At 40.5% G+C, this 17,181-nt stretch overlaps 1 protein-coding gene across 1 annotated transcript in view; it reads left to right on the top strand.

Moving 5' to 3' along the window:
• Nucleotides 1-341: 341 nt before the first annotated feature.
• Nucleotides 342-17,181, top strand: part of LOC115895786 (protein AMN1 homolog) — a 29,901-nt gene continuing 13,061 nt past the window's right edge. Inside the window, 6 exon segments of the mRNA XM_030926385.1 lie at nucleotides 342-505; nucleotides 1,701-1,798; nucleotides 1,801-1,832; nucleotides 9,684-9,828; nucleotides 14,338-14,555; nucleotides 14,875-14,931. Of these exon segments, the coding sequence (XP_030782245.1) occupies nucleotides 1,717-1,798; nucleotides 1,801-1,832; nucleotides 9,684-9,828; nucleotides 14,338-14,555; nucleotides 14,875-14,931 (534 nt within the window). The 5' untranslated portion in view covers nucleotides 342-505; nucleotides 1,701-1,716.

The raw sequence follows: 17,181 nt of genomic DNA, 5'->3' as shown, positions 1-17,181 counted from the left end.
CTGTAATCCCAAGTCAGGAGTTCGAGACCATCCTGGCCAATATGGTGAAAACTTGTCTCTATTAAAAATACAAAAATTAGCCAGGTGTGGTGGCACACACCTATAGTCCCAGCTACTTGGGAGGCTGAGGCAGAGGAATTGCTTGAACCCGGGAGGCAGAGGTTGCAGTGAGCCGAGATCATGCCACTGTACTCCAGCCTGGGCAACAGAGCAAGACTCTGTCTCAAAAAATAAATAAACTAGCCATAATATCTACTTCTGGAAGGATGTAAAGGGAAGGGAGCTTTCTGACACTACTAATAGAAATATGAAATGTTTTCCAGACTTTCTGAAAAATAATCTGACAACATATCCTAGAAATAGTGGTAATGCTTGTCAGCATGCAAGTCACTAAATAGATCATCTGTACCGTGAAATATGATGTGGCCATTAAAGGAGAATCAGTACTGTGTTTGATGCCTTGAAGGGATTTCATAAGATACTGAATAAAAGACGGTGTAGAAAAGTAAGTGCACTGTGGTGCCATTTTAGGAGACATTGACCCCTCCCCCACACAAGCCTTTAAGTGTGTGTGTGTGTGTGTGTGTGTGTGTGTACACAAGAACAGAGAAAAATAAGAAAGAATATATGCTGCATTGGTGTGGAGAGCTAAACTAATGGAGGGGGAAGGACAAGAGAGGAAACTGTGTAGGCAACCAAAAGAGGAAAAAGAAAACATTAAAATTGAGCTAAAAAATTAATCACAATTATATGATCACATTCACTCATGAATGTAAAATTTTAAATATGTGAATTAATAAGATTTGTATTTGTTTGTTTAAAGTATGAGTTTTTCAGATGGTTGGAATTTCAGTCCACAGATAAGATATGTTGGTCATAAGATTCTTAGTTGTTGCCTGATAATTCTGCTTTCTGCCTGTACAACCCTGGCACAAAGTTTGATATCTCTGTGATTTGTAATATTTGCTGAATCTTTGTGATTATGGTTCTTTCTCTAGTGATTTCATTATCCACTCTTCAAGAAAAATAGTGAAAACAAGTTTGCTGGATTGACAGATAAAACTTCAATTAGTGGGTCCCAATATAATGCTTATTTAGGAGCATGTGTCTTAGAAATTAGACAGTTAGGAAAAACACTCTTATTGGTCATTTAAAATGCATTTTGGTAAATGAGGTATGCATAGAAAAAAACTGTAGAGGAAGAGCATCTTGTCCGTAATTAAACACAAACTAGGTTTTTGAAGCTAACAGAGCTAAAGTTGTAAATATAGTATTAAATAAAATGTATACACTTTTTTTTGAGACAGGATCTTGTTCTGTTGCCCAGGCTGGAGTGCAATGGCACAATCACAGCTCCCTTCTGTCTCGACCTTCTGGGACCAAGCGATCCTCCCACCTCAGCCTCCCAAGTAGCTGGGACTACGGGCCTACACCACCATGCTCAGCTAATTTTTGTATTTTTTTTTTTTTTTGTAGAGACGGTTTCACCATGTTGCTCAGGCTGGTCTCAAACTCCTGAGCTCAAGCCATCCTTCTGCCTGGCCCTCCCAAGGTGTTGGGATTACATGAGTGAGCCACCACACCCAGCCAAAATGTACACACTTTTATGAAAGGACTGGGTGCTAACAAATAGCGTTAAGACAAGTGTTAGGAATCAGTACAGGCCCAGTGTGATTTACTGTATTGTATTTGTATTTCAGATGCCTTTGGTGCTTCATGAAGAATATTTCCAGATATCTCACAGACATTAAGCCTTTGCCTCCCAACATAAAAGATAGACTGATTAAAATAATGAGCATGCAGGACGGATAACAGATTCAAATATAAGTGAGGTAAGAATATGAATAACTGTAAGCAAGCATATTATATTTTCTATAGATATGGTTTTAGATTTTGGAACAATGGTATATGGTAAGACTGGTCATCGTTTTTTATTTTTTTATTTTATTTTTTTGATACAGGGTCATGCTCCATTGCCCAGGCTGGAGTACAGTGGTGCAATCTCAGCTCACTGCAACCTCCGCTGCCTGGACTTAGGTGATCCCTCTTCAGCCTCCTGAGTAGATGGGACTATAGGTGTGCACCACCATGCCTGGCTAATTTTTGCATTTTTTTGTAGAGACAGGGTTTCACCATGTGCCCAGGCTGGTCTCAAACTCCTGAGCTCAAGTGATCCATCCGCCTTAGCCTCCCAAAGTGCTGGCATTACAGGTGTAAGCACCACACCTGGCCTGCACTTTAGAATATTATAAAGTATAAGGGTTTTTTTTCCTTCCAGATAACCAAAATGTCCATATGTAATTATCAGGGGAACCCGCCCCCAATATTTCAATATAGGTTCTTTCTATTTTCCCTAAGTGTCGGCCAGTCTGAGAAATAAAGAGAAAGAGTACAAAGAGAGGAATTTTACAGCTGAGCCACTGGGGGCAACATCACATGTCGGTAGGACCGGGATACCCACCTGAGCCGCAAAACCAAGTTTTTATTAAGGATTTCAAAAGGGGAGGGGTGTACGAACAGGGAGTAGGTCACATACGTTAAGGGGCAAAAAGCAGAGGAAAGATCACATGCTTCTGAGGAAACAGGACAAGGAACAAAATCAGAACTCCTGATAAGGGTCTATGTTCAGCAGTACACATATTGTCTGGATAAACATCTTAACAGAAAACAGGGTTTGAGAGCAGAGAACCGGTCTGACCTCAAATTTACCAGGGCTGGGGTTTCCCAATCCTAGTAAGCCTGAGGGTACTGCAGGAGACCAGAGCATAGCTCAGCCCTTATCTCAACCACATAGGACAGACACTCCCAGAGCGTCCGTTTATAGACCTCCCCCCAGGAATGCAATTCTTCTCCTAGGGTCTTAATATTAATATTCCTTGCTAGGAAAAGGAATTTTAGTGATATCTCTCTTACTTGCACGTCCGTTTATGGGCTCTCTGCAAGAAGAAAATATGGCTCTTTTTGCCTGACCCCACAGGCAGTCAGACCTTATGGTTGTCTTCCCTGTTCCCTAAAATCGCTGTTATTCTGTTCTTTTTCAAGGTGCACTGACTTCATGTTGTTCAAACACACATGTTTTACAATCAATTTGTATAGTTAATGCAATCATCTCAGTGGTCCTGAGGTGACGTACATCCTCACCTTATGAGATAACAGGATTAAGAGATTAAAATAAAGACAGGTGTAAGAAATTATGAAAGTATTATTTGGGAAGTGATAAATGTCCATGAAATCTTCACAATTTATGTTCCTCTGCCGTTGGCTCCAGCTGGTCCCTCTGTTCGGGGTCCCTGACTTCTTGCAACATGTAATAGTTCCTAAAAAATCTTCTACCATTGTCTCAGTTACTTCTCTTGTGTCAACCAGAGTCATGAAGACTGAAAATCCAAGCAAAAAAGTTTATTGGTGGTTTTAGAATTGAATTCAAGGAACACAGATTCCAGAGGCATCTGAAATCATGTCCTAACTATTTAATTAATATGTCCTAAGAGATATATGAGGTCTTTTAAAGAGAAAGGTGGGAGAGGGTTATCAAACAATTCATTAGTTAGAATAAGGGTTTCTAGGCAGAAATCCTTGATTCAGAGGTTTGAAAAAAGTTCAGTCATCAGCATAGCATAGTCTTTTCACAAGTGGCAGCAGTTTCATCTGCAGCATCAGCAAGTACATTCTATAGTCAAGCAGTTGCAGAATGACATTCAGGAACAAAATGGTGTTGCTCTGGTCAGCTCCCATTAGCCTTCCATACACACTTGTCTTCATGGTACCTGTACCCTTGACCTCCTTTTTTTTTTTTTTGAGACGGAGTCTCGCTCTGTCGCCCGGGCTGGAGTGCAGTGGCCGGATCTCAGCTCACTGCAAGCTCCGCCTCCTGGGTTTACGCCATTCTCCTGCATCAGCCTCCGGAGTAGCTGGGACTACAGGCGCCCGCCACCTCGCCCGGCTAGTTTTTTGTATTTTTTAGTAGAGACGGGGTTTCACTGTGTTAGCCAGGATGGTCTCGATCTCCTGACCTCGTGATCCGCCCGTCTCGGCCTCCCAAAGTGCTGGGATTACAGGCTTGAGCCACCGCGCCTGGCCTGACCTCCATGTTTTTCAAAAGGTTTAAAACTTTTTGGTCAAGACTCACAATAAGAAATATATGTTACATTGTGACTCTAGTACACAAACCACACTTAGGTGTAACAATATAATGTGTAGTACATTTTGGTCTTTTCTATGTAATTGTATTCTATTTAGTCTTATTTTATTGAAAAAATATTGATCACAGTCTGCTAAACTGATTTTGTAATCCATTCATGGATAATGACCAGTAGTTAAAAATCACTCTTCTCATCTATACTGTTCTTTTTTCAACTGCTATATTTTCATATTTAATATTTCCAATTCACCTTTTTATGGTTTCTTATTGTTTTATCTTATTAATCGTTTGTTATTTCTTTTAGCATAATATTATGCTTATTAACATCTTTGGCCTCTCTGTTTTAATTCCTCTGCTCCTGATGGAATCAGTAATCTTTGTTTTTCTTTTGAAATAGTGGTGCTCTCTAGGTGTCTTGTTTTGGCCTGTGAGCATATCTCTGTATACTCTCTGGTAGTGGTAAGAGTAAAGGAGGCAAGACCCAAGTCTATTTCAGCCCTATTGAGCTGACATAGGAGGTGGAGGCCTGGAGAGGGTCTGGAGTGATGAGCTGCAAGGCAGAGAGCCCCAAGCACCAGAAAAAGATAATCACTCTTCCTTCTGCTAAACAGCCCCTCAGATTAGGGCTTAACCTTCAGCCCCTGATTTTTAAAGGTTATTAAATAGCAGAGTAGATAATTTCCTTCAATACTACTCCTGTGTTATCTTTTGTATTTTTGCTATTTGTGTTTCAAAAACTGAAAATGATAGTTAGTAGTTTCTACACTACTTACATTTAAATATTGTCTTTGGATTTGCAGCCATCACCACTCTGCAGCCATCACCATCTAGTCTGCAGAGACTAGAACTGCCAGTTTGCTGTTGAGGGTGAGCGGTAACTATCCGGGCTGGTGGGATGGTGGCAAAATAATTTACCAAGACAGTTGTTGGTAAAGAAAGGCAGATTTATTAGATAAAATGTGAAAATACATTGCAAGGGAGCAACGTGCAGAACCAGCAAGAGAGGACCCAACTGCCAGGAGACAAAGGCTTGTTGGAGATTTTATAGAATGGAACTTGGGCTGATTGACAATTCCAAGGTAGCAGTGAGCTAACTTGCATCCTTCTGTCAGCCGAGGTGTTTGATGATAAATCGAAGTGTTTGGTGGTAAGCAGGAAGTTTGTGAGTTATGTACGTTGTCTGTGCAGGAAGGCTATGTGTTCTGGACCATAAAGGCAGACCCATAGCTTATCTGCTTCCTCTTTTTTTTTTTTTTTTTTTTTTTTTTAAGACATAGTCTCGCTCTGTCGCCCAGGTTGGAGTGCAGTGGCGCAATCTCTGCTCACTGCAAGCTCCGTCTCCCAGGTTCACGCCATTCTCCTGCCTCCCGAGTAGCTGGGACTACAGGTGCCCACCACCCTGCCCGGCTAATTTTTTTTTTGTATTTTTAGTAGAGATGGGGTTTCATTGTGTTAGCCAGAATGATCTCGATCTCCTGACCTTGTGATCCACCTGCCTCGGCCTCCCAAAGTGTTGGGATTACAGGCGTGAGCCATCACACCCAGCCTCTCTTTTTGTTTATATGTTTGGACCATGAAGAAAGGCAGACCAGTAGTTTATTTGTTTTCCCCTGGTCCTGCCCAGCCTGACTCCCTTTCCCTAATTAGGACCTCCACAGTAGCCCTGACTTCACTTCACCTTCTGCCTAAAGCCTAAAGTCATCGAAAGGAAGCAAGCTGTGATGACAGCACTCCAGCATGTGTTTTTTCTGTGGGTTTTGTTTGTTTGTTTCTTTTTTTTTTTTTTGAGACGGAGTCTGGCTCTGCTGCCCAGGCTGGAGTGCAGTGGCCGGCTCTCAGCTCACTGCAAGCTCCGCCTCCCGGGTTCACGCCATTCTCCTGTCTCAGCCTCCCGAGTAGCTGGGACTACAGGCGCCCGCCTCGTCGCCCCGGCTAGTTTTTTGTATTTTTTAGTAGAGACGGGGTTTCACCGTATAGCCAGGATGGTCTCGATCTCCTGACCTCATGATCCGCCCGTCTCGGCCTCCCAAAGTGCTGGGATTACAGGCTTGAGCCACCGCGCCCGGCCTGTTTGTTTCTTTTTTGAGACAGGGTCTCACTCTATCACCCAGGGTAGAGTGCAGTGGCATAATCATGTCTCACCACAGCCTCAACCTCCTGGGCTCAGGTGACCCTCCCACCTCAGCCTCCCTGAGTAGCTAGGACTACAGGCACCCGCTCCCACACCCAGCTAATTTTTGTATTTTTTGTAGAGACAGGGTTTTACCATGTTGCCTAGGCTGGTCTTGAACCTCCGGGCTCAAGCAATCCGCCCACCTTGGCCTCCCAAAGATCGAGGATTATAAGTGTGAGCCACTGTGCCCAGCCTGCATGCTAGAGCATGTGACCAACCCTGTGACTTCACATTGGAATTGCACTTCAATGTGTCTTTAACGTTTCTTCTGCATTAACCTGATATACCTTTATTATAATGATTATTTTCTCATGTTAGCTTGCATTTGAACATAGATATCTTAGTGGTGTAGTTTGCTTGGCTCTGTGGAAGTAGAATAATATCTCTGGGTTCTTATTGTTGATGGTTCTGTTAAAGTATGTAATGTTATATGTGACTCGTAGATGAACCATTATGACACTGTGGAAAAATGGTGATTTTCTTCACTTTTCCACCATCCACATTTCTTTGTATCCCTTTAGCTTATACCTCAGTGACGTAGGTTTTTGTTTGACGGCAATCCTTACTATTTTTTAAACCTAATTTTAGCTGAATTAAAAAGGAGGGGTGAAGAAGGTGAATGAAATAGAAAAATAAGACATGATTTTTCTGGTTACTCTCCCTCTAGACTCCATTCTTAACAAGAGTCCTGCATATGACATTATTCAAAAAGCCAGATACAGCATCTGTTACAAAGTTACACACATCTTTGGATGGCTGTTTTTGAAGTATTTTGTAAATCTTTTTGTACTCTCTGGAGGGAGAAGGCCTTTTTAAACATGATACCAAAGTTGGAAACCAAGAAAAAAAAGATGGATGGGTTTGATTACTTAAAAATACAGACTTCCTTATGGCAAGAAGAAAAAAAAAAAGAAACAAAGTCAAAAACTTGGAAAAATATTTACAATATGTATGAAAATCTAGGGGCTTTTTATATTGACAATATAAAGAATCCCTCCAAACCAATAAGAAAAAACAAAACAACCAAATAAAAAACCAAAAGAATCAGGAACTACTCAGAGGAAAAAATAGAAATCTCCAATAACATATCAAAGGATATTTAACCTTACTAGTCATCAAAGTGACAGTTTGCCTTTCAGTTTGGCAGAGACTTGAAAAAAATCCCCAAACCCAATGTTAGCAATAGTGTGGAGAAACTGTCACTTTTATCTCCTGCTAGTGAGAGTGTAAATTGATTTAAAAAAAACTTTTAGAAGGACAGTTTGGCATTAACTATTAAAAATTCTAAAGATTTGCTTATTATTAACTCAACAATTTACTTCCTGTAGAAATCTCAGGGAAATAATAGAAAAGTACACAAGTATATTCATTATAATATAATTTATGATAATAAGCATAGTTATGTATAGCATATATTATAAGCAAGACACCTTTATTTCTCACAACATATCCTGTTATAATAATAAGGCTAGTAAAGCACAGAGAGAAAACTGAGCTTGATCGCAATCATAGGGTTCCAACTTGGACAGTCTGCCTGCAAAGCACATGTTCTTAATCATGGCACAACATTGCCTACCTAAAACCACCTAAATGTTCAGCTCAAGTGTTTGCCAGTGTAGGATGCATTTAATAAGTTATGGTACTTGCAGAAAATGGAATAATATACAACTACAATCTATAGATTTTATAAAAAGTACTCATCTTATATGTGATCTGATCCTGTTGTTCTTCAAAGGGTTTTTTAAACTCAAAAAACATCAAAATGAATATGTACAGCCATAAAACCATGTCCTTTACAGCAGCATGGATGCAGCTGGAAGCCATTATCCTAAGTGAATTAATGCAGACACGGAAAACCAAATACCGCATGTTCTCACTTATAAGTGGGAGCTAATCATTGGTTGCACACAGACATAAAGATGGGAAAAATACACACTGGGGACTTCAAAAGGGAGGAAGGAGGAGGGGAAGCAAGGGTTGAAAAACTACCTGTCAAGTACTGTGTTCACTATTTGGGTGATGGGTTCAGTTGAAGCCTAAACTTCAGCATCACACAGTATATCCCTGTAACAAACCTGCATGTGTACCCCCGATCTACATTTTAAAAAAACTAATATAATTTTATCTCTGGGTATTGGTATTATGGGTAATTTTAGTTATAGAGGTCAAAAGTTTAGGCTTTGGAATTAAAAGGACCTGGGTTCCAATCCCAGCTCTGCTCCTTTGGCTATGTTCTTTATGTTGGCTGCTTAAGCTCTCAGGGTCTTAATTCCCATTGGTAAAATGGCAATGACCAATCCCTTGGGGGGTGGGGGTTGAGAGAGAGAGAGAATATTAAATAACAATGTAGGCCAGGCACTGTGGCTCACGCCTGTAATCCCAGCACTTTGGGAGGCCAAGGTGGGTGGATCACCTGAAGTTAGGAGTTCGAGACCAGCCTGACCAACATGGAGAAACTCCATCTCTACTAAAAAATACAAAATTAGCCGGGTGTGGTGGTGCATGCCTGTAATCCCAGCTACTGGGAGGCTGAGGCAGGAGAATCACTTGAACCCCAGAGGCGGAGGTTGCAGTGAGCCGAGATCGTGCCATTGCACTCCAGCCTGGGCAACAAGAGTAAAACTCCATCTCAAAAAATAAATAAAATAAAATAAAAAATAACATAATGTATATGACAGTACCTTTCCTGGTAAGCATCTAATAAATAGAAATCATTATTCTTATAATTTATTATAATTTTTCTAAATTGAATGCTTTACAATAATAATACATTATTTTATTTTCAGAAAGGTAAAGCCATTTCTATTTTGGAAAAAAAGAACAGAAAAATACTCCCAGGAAAGAGCTCAGAATGCTTAGGAATTAATCTATTATTTGTCAACCTCAAGAAAACACCCAGTAATACTGGGGTATTAGCTCCCAAAAATAATGATATAGAAGGTAAATGTTCTAGATAAGCAATACTAGTGCTCTGTAAGCACTTGGTATACAACTGATTAAAGACTCATACTTCCTAAGCACAGAGACACATAAGGAGAGTCTCTAATGCTAGCAACTACCAGAAGATTATTACTCACTGCCACATTGGTTAAGCTTCTCAGGTCTACGGATCCTTTCCCTGAATTAGCCATCTCAACAGTACTTTGTGTCCCAAGAAGGACTTTGCTGGCACTGAAAGCTGCACCTCCCGCTGGAAGTAGATGTGGTTTTCCCCTGCTTGATGTGTCTGTCTCCACATGGATATGCTTCTGTATTCTTTGCTGTATTTTACATCAGCCACTTGTCTGTTATGACCACCAAAACACTGAATATGGAATATTTATATTTATAGAAAGAAAGAATTTTTTCAAAATCACTTATTTGTTACAGATTTTACATCCTGAAGTCCAAACTCTAGACCTACGGAGCTGCGATATATCAGATGCTGCTCTTCTGCACTTGTCTAACTGTAGAAAACTGAAGAAATTAAATTTAAATTCTTCAAAAGGGAACCGAGTTTCTGTAACTTCAGAAGGTATATTTATTAACACTGTGTAGATTACTATTCACTATCTGGTAAAACTGTGGAGTAAGGGAGAAAATACGTCAAAAGAGAGTATGAAGAAGTCAAATAAATACAAATTATGTTTATTAGTAAAAACACTCAGACTAAGAAAATAATCCAAGTTAGAATTCTTGCTTATAAAGCAGTGCTCAAAGTTAAGAAAGACAGTGGGTAAGTCACTACCTCGTATTTTAAACATATTTAAAATAAACATGGGCCAGGCTAGGTGGCTTATGCCAGTAATCCCAGCACTTTTTTAGCTGGGAGGCCAGCAGACTGCTTGAGCCGAGGAGTCTGATACCAGCCTGGCCAGCATGGTGAACTGTCACCCACCCCCACCTCGTCTCTACAAAAAATACAAAAGTTAGCCAGGCATGGTGGTGCACCCTGTAGTCCCAGCTACTTAGGAGGCTAAGGCAGGAGAATCCCTTGAGCCTGGGAGGTAGAGGTTGCAATGAGCTGAGATTGCATCACTACTCCAGCCTGGGTGACACGGAAACTCTGTCTCAAAGAAAGAAAAAATAGGCTGGGCATGTTGGCTCCCGCCTGTAATCCCAGCAATTTGGGAGGCTTAGGCGGGCGGATCATGAGGTCAGGAGGTCAAGACCATTCTGGCTAACACAGTGAAACCCCATCTCTACTAAAAAATACAAAAAATTAGCCAGGCATAGTGACATGTGCCTGTAGTCCCAGCTACTTGGTAGGCTGAGGCAGGAGAATTGCTTGAACCTGGAAGGTAGAGGTTGCAGTGAGCCAAGATTGTGCCACTGCACTCCAGCCTGGGCAACAGAGCAAGACTCCATCTCAAAAAAAATAAAATTAAAATTAAAACTAAAAAAAAAAAATGGATACATATGTCTGTATTTTAAATATTTTGCCTGGTATAGTGGAACAAGAAATGACCAGTTCATATTTTGTTAAGGCTTTTTTGATGCCATATTACATAAGAATTAATCATCAGAGTAAAGTTACCAGGTATTCTCCTATCAGTTTGTGTAATGCATAGTTTTTAATAGCTAGACAAACTGCATTGTTCAGTGTCACTATTACATGAATTAGTGAATCTTTACCTTTTTCCCCCCATAGATCTCTTTTTTTCAATATTTGGTTTGCATTAATATTTATTTATATTTATTTATTTAAGACCGTGTCTTGCTCTGTCACCCAAGCTGGAATGCAGTGGCACAATCTTGGCTCACTGTAGCCTCAACCTACCAGGTTCAAGCGATCCTCCCACCTCAGCCTCCCAAGTAGCTGGGACCGCAGGTGTGCACCACTAACCCCTGCTAATTTTTTATTTTTAGTAGAGTCAAGGTCTCACTATGTTGCCCAGGCTTTTCTTTTTTTTTTTTTTCAATATAAGAAAGAGGGACTTTTTTGGCCTACTTAGGTTTCTGGAAAATTCTGTGGGTAGTTGAGTATATTTTGCAGTCATCTTGGTTAGCAAGTTAGGATATTCATAATATTGCAAAGAAGCATAAGTTTTAAAATGTTTACATAAAAACTCACTAAAAAGAACTTCTTCAATAAAACCACATTTCTCTACACTCACACCACACTTCTGACAGCAAATGTGTTGGGTTTTTTCACACCAAAAAATTCTGTAACTCTCTGGACACCATCTGGGTGCCCTACAATTTAATTCAATTCTGACACTATCTACCTGGAGTTAGCATCAGATCCCACAAGTTAAGGGCTCAGTCACACAAGACTATCCCCACTTCAGATACCAATTGCAAGACCAGGCCTCTGGTACACATGACTGACCAACTATAAATGGAGGGTTTCCATGACCTCCTTCTCCATTCGATAATTTGTCAGAATGGCTCACAAAACTCAGGGAATCACTTTTGTTACATTTACCAGTTTATTCTAAAAGATTATAAAGGACACTGATGAACAGCAAGATGAAGAATACATAGGGTGAGGTCTGGAAGCGCAGGAGCCTCTGTCCCCGTGGACTTGGGATACATTGCTCTCCCAGCACGTGGATGCATTCACCAACACGAAAGCTCATCAAGTCTCCTTGTTCAAGAGGTTTTTTGTTTGTTTTTTCTTCTTCCTTTTTTTTCCTTTTCTTTTCTTTTTCTTTTTCTTTTTATTTTTTGAGACAGAGTCTCACTCTGTCGCCCAGGCTTGAGTGTAGTGGTGCCATCTCAGCTCACTGCATCCTCCACCTCTGGGTTCAAGAGATTCTCCTGCCTCAGCCTCTGGAGTAGCTGGGATTACAGGCGTGTAACACCACGCCTAGCTAATTTTTGTATTTTAGTAGAGACGAGGTTTCACCATGTTGGCCAGCCTGCTCTCAAACTTCTGAGCTCAAGTAATCTGCCCACCTCGGCCTCCCAAAGTGCTGGGATTACAGGCATGAGCCACTGCCCCTGGCCAAGAATTTTTCTTTTTCTTTTTTTTTTTTTTGAGAGGGAGTCTTGCTCTGTCGCCCAGGCTGGAGTGCAGTGGTGCAATCTCGGCTCACTGCAACCTCCACCTCCTGGGTTCAAGCGATTCTCCTGTCTCAGCCTCCTGAGTAGCTGGGATTACAGGCGTGTACCACCATGCCCAGCTAATTTTTGCATTTTTAGTAGGGACAGGGTTTCACCATGTTGATCAGGCTGGTCTTGAACTCCTGACATTGTGATCTGCCTGCCTCGACCTCCCAAAGTGCTGGGATTACAGGCATGAACCACCATGCCCATCCCAAGAGTTTTTATAGAGCTTAATCCCCATCCCCTATTCCCTGCTGTCCCTGACCTCACCTCGCCAAAGGTCTGTGGACTGAACTGAATGTTCTAACCTTCTCATCACTTGATTTTTCTGGAGATAGGCCCCAACCTTAGGCTAAGGGTCCTGTGCTGTCACCTCATTAGCCTAAACTCAGGTGTGATCAAAAGGTACACCTTATTATGACTAACAAAAGGTACTCCTATTACTCAGGAAATTCCAAAGATTTTTGGAGCTCTATGTCAGGGACAGAGAACAAAGGTCAAATATAGTTCTTATTGTATCACAACTTCCATGCTGGACACTGGTAAATAAAATAACTGGTCTTAAGAAAAAAAAAAAAAGTTCTTTCTTAAGATATGGAAAACAGTAGGAACGACCTACCCATGATTTTACCATCTTCCCTTCTGTGTGTTTTGCCCACAAAGGTATCCCTTTTTTTTTTTTTTGAGACGGAGTCTCGCTCTGTCGCCCAGGCTGGAGTGCAGTGGCCCGATCTCGGGTCAACTGCCTCCCGGGTTCACGCCATTCTCCTGCCTCAGCCTCCCGAGTAGCTGGGATTACAGGCATCCACCCACCACCTTATCCGGCTAATTTTTTTTGTATTTTTAGTAGAGACGGGGTTTCACCATGTTAGCCAGATGGTCGCGATCTCCTGACCTTGTGATCCACCCGCCTCAGCCTCCCAAAGTGCTGGGATTACAGGCTTGAGCCACCATGCTCGGCCCCATAAAGGTATCTTTTAACAGTGCTACCATGTTTGTTTATGACCAAAGGGCCCAGAATCCCCAAAGTACTCTTCTATTTATCTGCACCCATCTCCAGTGTACAGTTTTATCAGCTTAACTGGATTTAAAGACTTCTCTTTTTTGACCCTCAGAAAAATGTAAGATTGGTCCAGGCTAACAGAAGGAGCATGGTGGTAGAAAATAAATTCACTTTTGGCCAGGCACGGTGGCTCAAGCCTGTAATCCCAGCACTTTGGGAGGCTGAGGCGGGCGGATCACGAGGTCAGGAGATCGAGACCATCCTGGCTAACACGGTGAAACCCCGTCTCTACTAAAAAAATACAAAAAACTAGCCGGGCGAGGTGGCGGGCGCCTGTAGTCCCAGCTACTCGGGAGGCTGAGGCAGGAGAATGGCCTAAACCCTGGAGGCGGAGTTTGCAGTGAGCTGAGATCCGGCCACTGCGCTCCAGCCTGGGTGACAGAGCCAGACTCCTTCTCAAAAAAAAAAAAAAAAAAAAAAAGAAAATAAATTCACTTTTGAGAACAGAGTCAAAGTGGAGCGAGAGCGAATACATAGGCATAGCTATAAATGTCTAACTGTAAGCATGAAGACCATGACTGAAACCATTTGTGCAGATTAACTTTTGGTTTCCCTCCAAAGTCCACAAGAAAATTAACTTGATTACTTGAAAATTTTTGTTCTAACCAAAAGGAGAATCACCTACTATTTAACTATCTAATTGGGTTCTGAATGACTTTTGGCTATTTCCTAAAAGCAATTTAACCTGTCGACAATAAAGCCTTGCCATTAATTGCTGATACTACAGACTGTGTAGAAAATTCCTGAAACATTCCAAGAGAGTTCTGAATAATGACAGCATCACTGGAAAATCAGTATATCCTCACAGGTGGACTACTTTGAAAAGGGCTACATTGAATTGGTGATTGCTAAAATGAAAATCAGTCACACTTCTCATGTCTGCATATACATACATATAGCTCATTGATACATAATTATATTTTCCCCCAGGAATAAAAGCTGTGGCTTCATCTTGTTCATACCTACATGAAGCTTCTTTGAAAAGATGCTGCAATCTCACTGATGAAGGAGTCGTTGCTCTTGCACTCAATTGCCAGCTGCTAAAGATCATCGATTTAGGTGGCTGCTTAAGTATTACTGATGTGTCCTTACATGCATTAGGAAAAAACTGCCCATTTTTGCAGTGTGTTGACTTTTCAGCTACTCAGGTAAATATAGGCTTCAAACATATAGACTATGTGTTTACCAAATGTATTTTCATGACTAATGAGAACATATAACAATTTAGTTCATTTTGTTTTTGTTGAAACTATTGACCACTTCATGCTTTTAGTGGTTAAGTAATTGCAATATATTTTGGCATATTCCTCTCAATTAAGTAACAAGGGGTGGAAGTTATATATGGCTAAAACACATGTTTGATGAATGGGAGGCAATAAGACTATATCTAAATAATGAATACATTTTAGAAAATTCTACTTCCATTGTCTGGATTCATGGACTGTGTTTCTTTTTCCCTTTGCTTAGGTATCTGACAGTGGTGTGATTGCACTTGTTAGTGGACCTTGTGCCAAGAAATTAGAGGTAATTTTAAAATAATTATAAAGATGGTGGTGATTAAATGTTTATATTCTCAGAAATTATTTTTAAAACCTAGCAGAGAACCAATGCTTTATCAATTAAGTATTTTAGGGACTTTGTTGGTGGGGGTTGTATCTCTTTATTGCCAGAGTAAATAAAAACTGTTAAGTTAGGAAATAAAATAAAGGTGCTTTAAAATAAAAACTCATTTTACTTCCAATAAAAGGCTTTATTTCCCAGAAGTTTTAGCTGCTAACAGATTTAAGAATCATCTTCTTATGGATGAAGATTATGAATGTTTATCAGTGTAAAGTGATATTATTTATAATAGGATTTCAGGTCTTAATGATATTTCTACCAGGAGTACTAATTATCTTGACATCCTGTCATCCTATTTTTCTTGATAGCCACATTGTACGATCATTTTAAAAAAAAATCTTTTTTTTTTTTTGAGACAGAGTCTCGCACGTTGCCCAGGCTGGAGTGTAGTGGCACGGTCTCGGCTCACTGCAACTTCTACCTCCCAAGTTCAAGCAGTTCTTGTGCCTCAGCCCCTCAAGCAGCTGGGATTATAGACGTGTACCACCAACTAATTTTTGTATTTTTAGTAGAGATGGGGTTTTACCATGTTGGCCAGGCTGGTCTCAAACTCCAGACCTCAGGTGATCAGACCACCTTGGCCACCCAAAGTGCTGGGATTACAGGAGTGAGCCACCGCACCCGGCCTAAAAAAGTTCTTAAATTTGTGTTCATCCTTTGAATTGAATCATTAATACACTTGTAACCTATTTCTAAATATATTAAGAAGCCTTTTATTCCAGGATTTTGGTTTTCGCCTTCCCCAGTTGACAAGTGGTACAGTATAACTGTGCTGTTTAACAGTAAGCTACATCAAATTCTTTTTGGAAGTAAGCAGCTATAAATGAATTATAAAAATATTAGTAAAATAACTATTTTAATAGGGTACAGTGGTGCATGCGTGTAGTCCCAGCTACTGAGGGAGGCTGAGGCAGGAGGATCTCTTGAACCCAAGAGTTGGAGTCCAGCCTGGCAACATAGTGAGACCTTATATCTTAAATAATTGAAATACTTTTTTCATTTTAATATTTATTTTATTTATTTGTTTATTTATTTATTTATTTATGTTGAGATGGAGTCTTGCTCTGTCGCCCAGGCTGGAGTGCAGTGGTGTGATCTCAGCTCACTGCAATCTCTATGTCCCAAGTTCAAGTGATTCTCCAGCTTCTGTCTCCTAAGTAGCTGGGACTACAGGCATGTGCTAACCACATCCAGCTAATTTTATATTTTTAATTAGAGACAGGGTTTTGCCATGTTAACCAGGCTGGTCTCAGACTTCTGACCTCAAGTAATACACCCCGCCTCGGCCTCCAAAGTGCTAGGATTATAGGTGTGAGCCACCATGCCCGACCATAAATACATTTTTTAAAAAAGCCAACTATTGTAATGGAATGACAATGCCATGTTTTTGCCAAAATATTTATCCTTGAGTTATTGCCCAAAGAGATTCTTTTTTGTGATCTTACATATCTGGGTATGACAGCATATATATTTTTTAAATATTTTATTAAGAACCATGTTAGGCTGGGCATGGTGACTTATGCCTGTAATCCCAGCACTTTGGGAGGCCGAGACAGGTGGATCACCTGAAGTCAGGAGTTCAAGACCAGCCTGGCCAACATGGAAAAACCTCATCTCTACTAAAAATACAAAAATTAGCTGGGCATGGTGGCAGGTACCTATAATCCCAGCTACTTGGAGGCTGAGGCAGGAGAATCGCTTGAACCTGGGAGGTGGGAGGTTTCAGTCAGCCGAGATTGCACCATTGCACTCCAGCCTGGGCAACAGGAGTGAAACTCCATCTTGAAAAGAAAAAAAAAAAGAAAGAAAGAAATTACCATATTATTATTATACCAAGTTTTGAATTCCAAGTTGCATCCTAAATGCAGGAGCAGTAATTTTGGTATTTTAAGTGCAAACATTTGTCGAGCACTTACTGTTATGCCAGGCTGTATACTAACTGCATTATATTCACTAGGTTATGTAATGCTTACAGCATTATCCTGTAATTACTATAATTTTAAATAAAGTTCTCAGTTAACTTGGTTTATCACCTTCAAATAAAACCACCAAGAAATTAGTTGTTATGCATGATAGTAAACATACTGACAAACTTACCTCAGCATTATAAAATTAAGAGCCCCAACCTAAGCAGAATGAGAACAAAATGCAATA

This window comes from Rhinopithecus roxellana, unplaced genomic scaffold (assembly GCF_007565055.1).
Source record: "Rhinopithecus roxellana isolate Shanxi Qingling unplaced genomic scaffold, ASM756505v1 contig2452, whole genome shotgun sequence".
NCBI classification, from domain to species: domain Eukaryota; kingdom Metazoa; phylum Chordata; class Mammalia; order Primates; family Cercopithecidae; genus Rhinopithecus; species Rhinopithecus roxellana.
The sequence above is the reverse complement of the archived record's forward strand: the minus strand, read 5'-3'. Positions and strand labels throughout refer to the sequence as shown.